The sequence below is a fragment of the Eriocheir sinensis genome, chromosome 14 (genome assembly GCF_024679095.1).
Source record: "Eriocheir sinensis breed Jianghai 21 chromosome 14, ASM2467909v1, whole genome shotgun sequence".
Taxonomy (NCBI): domain Eukaryota; kingdom Metazoa; phylum Arthropoda; class Malacostraca; order Decapoda; family Varunidae; genus Eriocheir; species Eriocheir sinensis.
Genome location: NC_066522.1, coordinates 2,801,586 through 2,814,325, shown reverse-complemented (window position 1 = coordinate 2,814,325; position 12,740 = coordinate 2,801,586). Strand labels below are relative to the sequence as shown.

Below are 12,740 nucleotides of genomic sequence, written 5' to 3'. Positions count from 1 at the left end.
CAAAAATGTAAAAAGAAAACGGGACACAGAGTAGAGAAAATTGTCAGTGAAAAAAAAAATGCAAATTTTTTTGCTCGAAGACAAAACAACATATCACAATTTTATAAATGCAAAATGTAGATATGTAAACAAAGTTTCTGTCTTTTTTTTTTTCACAGCGATTAACTGAAAAATAAAGTCTGTGAAACAAAAAAACAAAAAAAGAAAATTACACTTTATATGGGTCTCCCCTATACTTCACCCGAATTTCATGAAATTCACAGAATGTCATATATTTACAGAAACAAATAACATACTAAGATTTTAAAGCTATTGGACGTACCATATGGGCAGGAGGACCCCCCCCTTAGTCGCCCCCCTTAATTGGGCTGATGTCAACTCCACCAATTCTACCTCCATGGGTAGAACAGTCTTGCCACTCATGCCATGGCTACTTGGTGCGACGAGCGGGAAATTTAAAAATCCTAAAAAAATCTTCAATGACAATCCGTATAAAACCGAAACCGTACTATTTGAGGGATGACTGTATTATCTTTTTCATCATATATTTATCCATGTAGTGGAATGCTAATCCTATATTTCTTACCATTCTATATGTATCCCCGAATATCCTATTAACATGACTCTCAGACTATTGATTATCCAGTATTGTCACTCCCAGATCTCTCTCTTCTTGAACTTTTTTCAATATTTCTCCATCTCCCATTCTATATGTCCCTTTTGGTCTCCTTTCACTCTTTCCCATTTCCATTACATGACATTTCTTCACATTGAACTCCATCTCCCATTTCATACTCGTCCCAAATCTTATTCAGGTCCTCTTGCAGAATTTCAGTCATTACTGTTTCTTATATGTCTCAGCAGTTTTGCATCATCTGCAAATAGGCTCATGTAACTGCTTACTTTCTCTGGCATATCATTTATATATACTAGAAAAAGTATTGGTGCCAATACCGATCCTTGGAGTACTCCACTATCTACAATTCTCCATTCCAATTTCTTGTCCTTTACCACTGTTCTCATCTCTCTTCCCCTTATGTAACTTTCCATCCAGTTTTTCATTTTCCCTTTCAATCCTCCTTTATTTTCCAGCTTCCATAGTAGTCTTGTGTGTGGAACTTTATCAAAAGCCATCTTCAGATCCAAGTACACGCAATCTACCCATCCGTTCCTATCCTGTGTTATGTCTGTCATTTTTTAGTAAAAGCTCAGTAAGTTTGTTACACATGAGTGTCCTTTTCTAAAGCCATACTCTTTTTCTGTAATTATATTATGTTCTTCAAGAAATTTTGTCCATTGTTTCTTTATCACTTTCTTGCATATTTTACAAACTATACTGGTCAATGATACTGGTCTGTAGTTCAGAGGTTCTTCCTTTTTCCCTCTTTTATATATAGGGACCACCTCAGCCCTCTGCCATTCCTTTGGTAATTTACCAGTTGATATTGAACACTTTATAATATCATATAACAGTTCAACCAGGTGATTTCTGCATTCATTCATTATAAAACCGGACACTCCATCTGGTCTTATTGCTTTCCTCTCTTCCAGCTCCTCCACTATTTTATGTATCTCCTCTTTAGATGCTATGACTTCATCCATATGAACATTTATCTTGTCATCTTGTGGTACATTGAATTGTGATTCTTTTGTAAAAACTTCCTGAAACCTTTTGTTTAGCAGCTCAGTCATGTCTTTAGGATCTTCAATTATCTTAATTCCCTCTCAGTCTTTCTATTTTTTCCCTTGGTTTGATTTTTCCATTTATGAATCTATAAAACAATTTAGGTTCTTCCTTGCACTTTTCAGCAATATCCATTTCATATCCTTTCTCTTCTTCTCTCCTTATTTTCACATATTCATTTCTTGCTATCTTAAAATCTTCTTTATTCCTTTGATTCTTATTTCTTTTCAATCTCTTCCACGCTTTGTCTCTTTTCCTTTGCATCTGCACATCTTGCATTAAACCAATCCTTCTTTCCTTTTTCTTTGGGTTTATATAATGGGACATATTTCTTAACTCCTGTTACATACGCCTCTAAAAAAATATCATACTTTTCCTGCACCTCGCTTTTTCTCTTCAACTTTTCCCAGTCTAGCTCTCCATAGTATTTCTTCAGATTTTCCATGTCCGCCTTTCGATAGTTTTTCCTGTTTCTTTTACATGATTCGTCCCCCTCAGTGCCTTCCTCCTCTGTTTCCATCTCTATTATCACATGATCACTTTTTCCAAGGGGGCACCCATATCTTAATTCATTTACCAAGAGCATTTCCTTTGTTAGCACCAGGTCCAGTCTCTCTGGTTCGTCGTCACTTCTATATCTTGTGTTCTGTGTCACCCACTGCATCATCAAGTTTTCCATAGTCAATCTTAAAAATCTTTCCCCCCCTGCCGTTTCACTACCTCCACTTTCAAATGTTTCCCAATTTACCTCCTTACAGTTGAAGTCTCCAACTAACAAGACTTTTTTGTTTGCTTTGAGTAACCTACTCAAACTCTGGATGGTATCTTCAATCATGGTCTAGTATTCTTCTTTGTTCCGTAAGTTTGTTCTTGGTGGTACATAACTTGCTATAATCGTCATCATTTCTCTGTTATTGTTCTCAAGATTAACACTCACTATTTCCGCCTTTCTTTCTCCCTATACGACTGATTTCACTAATACCTCCTTCCTCATCATTATCATCACTCCTCCACCACCTTTGCCCTTCTATCCTTCCTCCATACATTGTAATTATTATCAAACACTATTTGAATGACCTCTTTCAGCTTTGTTTCTGTTAAACATACAACCTTGGGCTCTTTTTCCTTTAAGTAGTCTTGTAGTTCCAGTTTTCTAGATATTATCCATCTACATTGGTATACATCACATTTAATCCCATATTTGTTTCAATCTTGTCAAGCTTCTGTTCTCTTTCAGCTTTTTCCTTACATACCATTTCTTTACTCGATCTCCCAGAACTCTTGAGAAAAAAAAAAAAAAAAAAACATCCTCATCTGATCTTTCATTATTTCTCTCTTTTGCCTCTGCTTGTAAGTCATTCCATTTCTTTCTTTCTTATTCATTTCTATTTTTCTTTATGTATATTTCCATGCATTCGTCTATTTCCCTTAGTTTGTTGTTCTGTACTATATTTCCTCAGTTACCTTCTGTGATTTTAATCTTAATTTAACTGGCCTTGTCGTACCTTCTATATAAGGGCCCATCCTAACAATCTCTTCCACCTCCTCCTCAAGGTTTTGTATTTCTTCGTCATTCAAGTTCTTCAGTAAGTCCTTCACTGACTTAAGTTCTTCCTTATCCCTTCTTGGTTTATACGTTATGTTTTTCTCTTTCATTCCGAATATTATAACACTCTTTTTCTCATCCACTACATCTCTCTCTAAACCTTCATTCTTTTTTATGACCTTGACCACCTCTTTTTCTATATTTTCCTTCTCTTTTAGTCGCTTTTCAATTATTTCATGAAAATCTACATTAGCTTTATCATGTTCTACTTTCCATGTCTTCACTGCACCCAGCACTTCCTCCCTTACTCTCTTTTCTTCTTTGTCCATTTTCTCGTTCAGGTCTTCATTTTCCTTTCTTACCACTCCTAGTCCTTCCTTCATCATTTTTTCATATTTTGCCAACTTTTCTTTCAACTCCTCATTTTCCTGAACTAGATTGTTTCCCTTTACTTCTAGACTTCGCACTCTTACCCTTAAGTCACTGTGCATCTTCTTACCTTCCCTATCTTCATTCTCCATGATCTTGACTCTTCCGATCCACATATTCAGTTTCTTTTCCACCAGCAACACTTTTCTGTACAGAGATGGTTCATTATTCCCAAAACCAAAGAAATTTAGCTCGCTGGATTCATAACAATCTTCACTATCCTCATCCCCTCCCGCAGCTCCCTCTCGAATTTTCAGTCTTGTTCCATATCCTTTTCCTCTTCTTTTCGTTGTCTGCCACCCCTCTTCCTCCTCACTCATCTTACACTAGCTTTTTTAAGTTCTTTAAATGGGAGACGGGCCTCAGAGCATAACCCTGACCCTGTAAACATAATAACATAGGTGCCGACCAACAGCTGATCCCTGCACAGGGAGTGGGGGGAGCAAGCGACGACGCGTCCACCTTGCTTGGTCTTTCACTCATGTGTGTGTGTGTGTGTGTGTGTGTGTGTGTGTGTGTGCAAGGGCATGTACTGGTGTATTTACCTATTTGTAGCATACAGGGCCTGAGCTAGGCTCGGATAGTCCTGTCTCCTTGTCTACTTTTATCCAATCTTTCTTTCATTTGGTGGACACTCTTTATCTCCACCACATCCTCTTTGAAACTGTTCCACAAATCCACACTTCTATGAGGAAAGCTGTACTTTTCTTTGTCTTTCAAGCATGCTCCCTTTCTCAGCTTCTTGTGTCCTCTCAATCCTCTCCTTTGCTCTCTCTCCATTAAGTCTTCTCTATCTACCTTATCCATACCACTCATCAATTTAAACAACATTATCAAGTCTCCCCTTTCTCTCCTCTGTTGCAAAGTTGGCAGGTTTGTGCATTCCAGTCTTTCTTCATATGGCAGATCTGAGAGTTCAGGTACCATTTTTGTTGCAATTCTCTGAATCCTTTCCAGTTTCTTTAATCCTTTTTTTTTGTGTGTGGGGACCATATCACTGCTGCATATTCTAACTTTGGTCTAATCATTGCTTTTATTAACTTTGTCATCATATCTACAGTCGTCCCTCAAATAGTACGAGGGTTAGGGACTGAGGACCCCTGTACTATTCGAAAATCCGTATAAAATTAGTGCCCCCCCTAGAAACACTCCAGGGCACTCCTACGGAATTCGAGTCCGGCCTGCATTTTGAGACTAAGAAAAGAGCATGGAACGTACATCAGAGTACTCCTCTCATAACCATAGAGATGTTAAAAATATTTACTTTTACTCAAACTCCATTCTTTTTGGGTGGTGTTTGTTACAAAATAAACAGTCTTGTGACGCGTGGCATCTAACCGAGAGTCACTTGTTGTCTACTATAGAGAATTTGACAAGTGATTACTGTATGGATAGCTAATTCAGTCTGCCATGACCTTACAGCACCACCTATGACAAAAAAGCCCATCTCAAGATCACTCACCCATCACAATGACCCAGGGCATGTATGGTGGGTTACTCTATGCCGCCAGCGCCCACAATTAGCTCGAATTATGGGTTTTATAGTGAGCCCTTTTTAGAGTCCACCGTACCACAGCCACGACTTGTGAAAGCCCTGAAAAGGGTCTGCCGACGTTCTCAGGTTAACTATATATGGCAGCATAATGTCGTATTTTGGAGGCGTGGAGTCAATCTCCACAATTACCGTTTCATATCTTATTTCAAGTATGAATTAGAGCAATAGAAACTGTGGTAGAGTAAGAGAGAATGTGAGTGTATGACATGGCTCTCTCACTGACAATGTGGAAGGCAGTGCTGCCAGGATGGCTAAGCTGCCCAGCGTGGAAACACTACAGCAAAAAATGCATAACTGGTAACTTTGGCCGGCGAGTAGAAGCTCAGCCAGGCGGGACCCGGATTCACATGGTATACTCTCCCTACAGCAATTTAACTCATATTAAAACATAACTTCTTCTAAATCTGAATTCTTCTGCAAGGTGAATACCTTTCTTGAACGCTTGGGGGGTCATTCAGTACGTGTTTTGGCTTGTCTCTTGGGTCCCATGTTCATGTTACGTGGTAATGGACAAACGTAGCTGAGGTTGTGCACACACATGGACTTAGGGAAAGCGCATAGGTTTCAATCTGGCAAAATAATGTACCTGATGTTGACAGACTGAGGGGATATGCATGGGTGGCAGTCTGTTAGAACAGTGTTGCCAATCACGCCATGGCTACTTGGTGCGACGAGCAGGAAATTTAAAAATCCTATAAAAATTTTCTATGACAATCCATATAAAACCGAAACCGTACTATTGGAAACTGTACTATTTGAGGGACGACTGTATATACATATATATATATATATATATATATATATATCTATATATATATATATATATATATATATATATATATATATATATAATTGAATGTGATGGCTAGTTCGGCATTCATTATTTTCTTAACCCCTTCACTATGGCTGGGCGAAAACAGAGCCCCGCCCCATATCCGGGATGGCCACGCGCGCCAAATTTCAAACGTCGCTTCTGATTATAACAAGTTTTCAGCCGTAATCTCAACATAATCATCATGTATTATATATAAAAACATGCAAAATTAGATGGTGCACATTAAGAAACATAAATTATTTGATTAATTTGAGATGTATGCATATATATACACAGAAATTTGCAAAAGAGATTAGAATCTCTCTCTCTCTCTCTCTCCCACACACACACACACATAGATTAGATGGTGGGAAAGGGAGAGAAGGGTCGAGGAACAGTAAGCTGAAAGTTGTTGAAGAGGCACCTCGCCCCTCTCTCTCTCTCTCTCTCTCACACACACACACACACACACACACACACACACACACACACACACATACACACACACTGCAGAGAGGAGGTCTAAGGAAGGAAGAAAGAAAGAAAGAAAGAAAGAAAGAAAGAAAGAAAGAAAGAACAGACTGCGGGATGGATGTGAGGGGGAGGCCGGAGATCGTGTGTGAGCCTCACGCCGCATCACACACACACACGCACACTGCAGAGGAGGTATAAGGAAGGAAGGAAGGAAGAAAGAACAGACAGCGGGATGGATGTGAGGGGGAGGCCAAAGCTCGCGCGTGAGCCTCACTCCGTGTCACGCGCACGCGCACACACACACACACACACACACACATATATATAATTTTTTTATCATTATTTTTGTTATTTTCTGTAAGAATTGATTGTTACTGTCAAGTACAAATGTGCGCAAGACACACTTATGTTATTACACAATAACAACATTGTGAGTCAAATAAGACACCATATCATATCCGACCTACATCCTAAAAACAATCGTATAATATCCGGGATGAAATAGCTTGTGTGCTAGCTAGAGCAAGACAGGACGCAGTATACGCGTTCTCGTGTTGAAGGGGTTAAGGATATTCTCTTTTTGTCTTATGAGTCTTCTTCTCTTTTGTAAGTGTTGGTGACTTCACCGAAGTTGGTCATCATTTTGCTATATCGCGATTTCGGGTCCTGGACCCTTCTTCAGTAGCTGTGGTGATGTTTCTTCCTTGGAGGTGAGATCGAAAATGATGTGGGCTAGCTGGGCGCTGCTCTTTTAAGCGCTGACTGTGCTCAGGATACCAGGTGTGTGCTGCACAGTAGGTTCTGATTGCGCAGCACGCACCCGGTATCCACAGCACAGCCAGCGCTTAAAAGAACGGCACGTGGCTAACCCACATCATTCTCCCTCTCACCTCCAAGGAAGAAACATCACCACAGCTACTGAAGAAGGGTCCAGGACCCGAAATGGCGATATAGCAAAACGATGACCAACTTCGGTGAAGTCATCAACACTCTTACAAAAGAGAAGAAGACTCGTAAGACAAAAAGAGAATATCCTTAAGAAAATAATCATTGTCGAACTAGCCATCACATTCAATGAAACATGCATAAAAGAGAATCTCCTGCCCATTTACACCCTGAAATATATATATATATATATATATATATATATATATATATATATATATATATATATATATATATATATATATATATATATATATATATATATATATATATATATATATATATATATATATAGCCTATTAGGCTTCTTCCTGGTGGATCCTGGATTCCTGATGGTCGGTCCAAGGCTTCATCCCGGTAGGGCCTGATGGAAGGCCCAGCCCATTCTGGCGCAGGCAGTGTTTATAGTGGCGCCATCTTGCATTGGCTCATGCTGCCCTGCCTCCCAGCTTCTGCTCAGCCACCGCCTTCCCTATATATATATATATATATATATATATATATATATATATATATATATATATATATATATATATATATATATATATATATATATATATATATATATATATATATATATATATATATATATATATATATATATATATATATACACACACACACACACACACACACAGTCGTCCCTCAAATAGTACAGGGGTTAGGGACCCAGGACCCCCGTACTATTCGAAAATCTGTATAAAATTAGTGCCCCCCTAGAAACACTCCTGGGGCACTCCTACGGAATCTGAGTCCCGTCTGGCTGGCTCAGCTGTTACCCACGGGCCCAAGTTGTCAGTTATGCATTTTCTGCTGCAGTCACTGTAGTGTTACCACGCTGAGGGGGCTGAGAGGGGTGAAGCCCCCCCGTTAGAGGTCAGGATATTTAAAATTCGGCTGGAGTAATTTAAATATGCGTCTCTTAACTATGTAATATGGAGGCGTAATGTTGTATTTTGGAGGCGCGGAGTCAATCTCTACAATTACCGTTTTGTATCTTATTGCAAGTATGAATTAGAGAGCAATAGAAACTGTGGTAGAGAGAAAGAGAGTTTGGGTGTATGACACGGCTTGCCCGCTGACAATGTGTGCAGCGTGGAAACACTACAGCAGAAAATGCATAACTGGCAACTTTGTCCGGCGAGTGGAAGATCAGCCTGGCGGGACGTACCCGGATTCACGTGGTAATTAAGCTCTCCCTACCGCAACTTAACTCATACCAAAACATAACTTCTAAATCTGAATTCTTCTGCAAGGTGAATACCTTTCTCGAGCACTTTGGGGTGCATTCAGTAGGTATTTTGGCTTGTCTTGTGGGTCCCAAGTTCATGTTATGTGGTAATGGAGAAGTGTAGCTGAGGTTGAGCACACACACAGACTTATGGAAAGCGCATAGGTTTCAATCTGGCAAGACAGTGTTCCTGATGTTGTGCACACACACGGAGTGAGGGGATGTGCATGGGTGGCAGTCTGGTAGAACAGTGCTGCCATTCACACCATGTCTACTTGTTGCGACGAGCGGGAAATTTAAAAATCCTAAAAAAATCTTCTATGACAATCGGTATAAAACCGAAACCATACTATTGAAAACCGTACTATTTGAAGGACGACTGTATATCCATATAGTGGAATGCAAATCTATCATTTTGCAATAGTCAATATGTATCACCAAATATCCTGTTTATGTGTTTTCTGGTGTCAAAGAATCCTGAATTGTCACTCCCAGGTCTTTCTCTTCCTTAACCACATTTATGTCTCATCCATTTTATATTGTTTCAGGGGTCTATTTTTACCTTTTCCCATCCTCAATATGTGACATTTGTTTGCATTGAATTCCATTTCCCATTTGTTGGTCCACTCACATATTACATTCAGATCCTCCTGCAACCTCATACAATCTTCCTCTGTCCTTATCCTTCTTTGCAGTTTTGCATCATCTGCAAACAAGCTCATGTAGCTTTTTAGTCTTTCTGGCATGTCGCTGATATAAATCAAGGACATTACTGGTGCGAGTACAGATCCCTGCGGCACTCCACTTACCACTTCTCTCCATTCCGATTTTTCGTCCCTTACCAATGTTCTCATTTCTCTTCCTACCAAATACTCCCTCATCCAGTTTTTCATACTGCCTCCCAGTCCTCCTCTATACTCTAATTTCCACAATAGTCTATTATGCGGTACTTTATCAAAAGCTTTTTTCAGGTCTAGGTATATACAATCCATCCATCCATCTCTTTCTTGTACTATATTACATTGAGTAAAAACAAATCAAATTTGTAACACACGACTTTCCTTGCCTAAATCCAAACTGGCTCTCATTTATTAATTTTTCTCTTTCAATTATTATTATTTTTTTTTAATTTTCACATTTTACCAATTACACTAGTAAGTGCGATTGGTCTACAGCACCCTCTTGAGTTTCGCGCTATCCGAGTTTCGTGATCCACGAGTTTCGTGGTTAGTCCTAAATTATTACCATTCCGAGTTTCGCGCATTATCAGCCCGAGTTTCACGCTGCTTTGACACGTAAGGGTCATGCTTACTTACCATTGGCATCACGCACGCTACCTTTAAAGGTAGTATCACACTGGACGTTTTCCTCCAAACATTGTGGCTATGGCAAAAAAAAAAAAGAGAGAGAGAGAGAGAGAGAGAGAGAGAGAGAGAGAGAGAGAGAGAGAGAGAGAGAGAGAGAGAGAGAGAGAGAGAGAGAGAGAGAGAGAGAGAGAGAGAGAGAGAGAGAGAGAGAGAGAGAGAGAGAGAGAGAGAGAGAGAGAGAGAGAGAGAGAGAGCTGCTCCGGAGCGTCTAGCAGAGTTGATACTTGGGCTAAGCTAAATCACTAGTATTGTCACATATCACTGAAAGCAATTTGGGTTTCCAGGTTTGCAGTGGAATGACTTTTTAGCAAGTAATAAAGCAAAGTGAGCAATATTTTCTGTCTTGCTATATTTTCATACTAAATTACTGGAATCATGCAAATGAAATATTATGGTACTTTACATCACAGTCCTTTTGGAGGAGCAAATAAGATATACTACATTTCTGTCTTCTTCATGCTGAAGGACTGGATAGACTGCTGACCTCTATCAAAATTTAGCTTAGAAAGCCCACCATTGCTCTGTGCCAAGCATTTTAAGAAACTCTTTCTATATATGTAGTATATTACTAAGTGTTATAGAAGACTAAATTTTCACACCTCTTCTTTGGTCTGCTCGGCCAGCTTGTGCTTCCTGTTGGCTTCATCTGCTTCCTTTCTCCATGCCTCACAGGCTGTGCGGGCCTGTGCAATGCCCTCTTCCCATGATGCAAGCTGTGGATCAATGGCAAATTTAGGCTCAAACAAACAAAAAAGGACACTATTCACCATCACTCATACTGATAATACAGTTCTGTAACATTCTAAAATCAATTTGCACCCATTTTGTGGTATCATAAATAAAATATATTTTTAGTCTGAGGTAAGAAAATCTCATAATCTGTTTTGTCACAAACATCTCAAAAATAGTCGAAAATATAATGTATTTTGGAGCCTTAGAAAATAAACGTGGAGTTACATTTACAATGGAAAAGATGTCTCCCTGAAAACTTGATTTGAATGGAATTGAGGCAACCCCTTCAATTCATATATGCATCAAGATGTTGAAAAACTAATAGCATATTCTGCATACCATCTACCTTATTTGATTTCATCTACAAGGCATATTGGTAAAGCAATTACAGTAATATACAATAATGTCAAACAGAGGCAGTTACATTTAACTATGCAGCTTTGATAGGTGCTTATGGAGCAATAATGGCCATATTAAATATTAAACTCGATGGTCTTCAAGTTCATGATCGTAATGGTGGATTAAAATAGCACAATGAGTCAAGAAGCCCTAAGTTAAGTGCCAATCTATACAATAAATAAATAAAGTTTTCAAGAAGATTGAAATTTGTTTTGAATGCCACCATAATGTACTATTAATTAGAATAATTTAAAAGTCAATCCCTACTATTTATCTATAGCTATCTCCGATACCCTACTCCCTCGTGGGAATCTCTCTCAAGGAGCTGGTTGTAGCAAAAGTGTTTCCAGTATTCCCTGTTCCTGCACTTCCTCTCAGCACACTCAGTATCTACTTATATACTTATCTACCCAATCACTACTTATTTCAGAATTACCGTTTTCTGTATTACGAAGTGGCAAGAAAAGATTGCACAAGGTTTGACGTAAGCTATTTAGGTAATCATGCACTGCAAAAAAGATTTGCAAGACAAAATGAGGCAATATCAGTGATTTTAAGGAGGACTTGCACAGTCACTCTGGATACTTTATTTCTCTTCTCACACATTTCATATCTTAGGGTAAGGAAGCATACCCATTGTGGTGTATGTATATAAAGGTAGAGATAACATATACAGGTACTTTTCATTGTACGTGAGTTTAAATTACGGGAATTTGGTTTAATACGATGTTAAAAAGCTAGTAAATTATTGAAATTACACGATTTCTATAGATTAATGCAATGTGATCCAAATCAAAATTTGCGGCAGGGTTAAGTTCTCAGTGGCCACCTGATTCCAAGTATTCTACTGTTCTTCCTGCTCTGTTTTGGCAGTTTGGGGCTACTTTTATGGGTCAGTTCTGCCTTAAGTGCTACGGAGTTGGCAACAATGACCTGCACTGCAAGGCTGAACTTGCTTGATGGTCAGACTCCAGTCCTTAACCCGTTCGTGGTCAACCACGTCACCTGACGTGTTAATGTTGTTACTCCCTCTGGTCAACCATGTCATGTGACGTTTTATTATTTTTTTTTTCCACGTGAGTGAAATGCCTCAAGCAGTTTATAATTACGTTTATTAAAGTGTTAGGCATCTTTTCTCAAGTGATGACTTTATGCGCGGCAGTTTTATTGGTTCAGAGCATGCTTATACAGTATGGCACGTAGATGTCGATTTGGCGCTCTCACTGATGAGCAAATTCAGCTTCATTTCAATGAAGAGGAGGGTGATACTGACAGTGAATATACAATAGATGAGAGTGATAAAGATGAAGATTATGTTTTTCAAGAAAATGAAGAAAGCCAATCAGCAAGTGGATCTGAATATTATCCAGCAGACACAGCAGCAGCTGACTACTCCTCAAACATATGCTCTGGACCATCACCTACTCAACTATCTTCTCCACCTCCTTCCACCTCTAGGTGGTTATATCCACCACGTGGTGGCAGAACGAAGATGGCAAGACGTCGGAGTTCATCAAGCGAAGATGAAAGCAATGCGTCTCGTCCAAGAGTGACTCCCCCACCC

At 39.1% G+C, this 12,740-nt stretch overlaps 1 protein-coding gene across 3 annotated transcripts in view; it reads right to left on the bottom strand.

Moving 5' to 3' along the window:
- The window catches only part of LOC126998334 (RING finger protein unkempt homolog), an 87,591-nt gene that overhangs the window by 11,538 nt on the left and 63,313 nt on the right, over window positions 1-12,740 (bottom strand). For all 3 annotated transcript variants that reach the window (XM_050859829.1, XM_050859830.1, XM_050859831.1), the window contains exon 12: window positions 10,645-10,758. In XM_050859829.1, coding sequence (XP_050715786.1) covers window positions 10,645-10,758 — 114 coding nt within the window. The remainder of the gene's footprint in view (window positions 1-10,644; window positions 10,759-12,740) is intronic.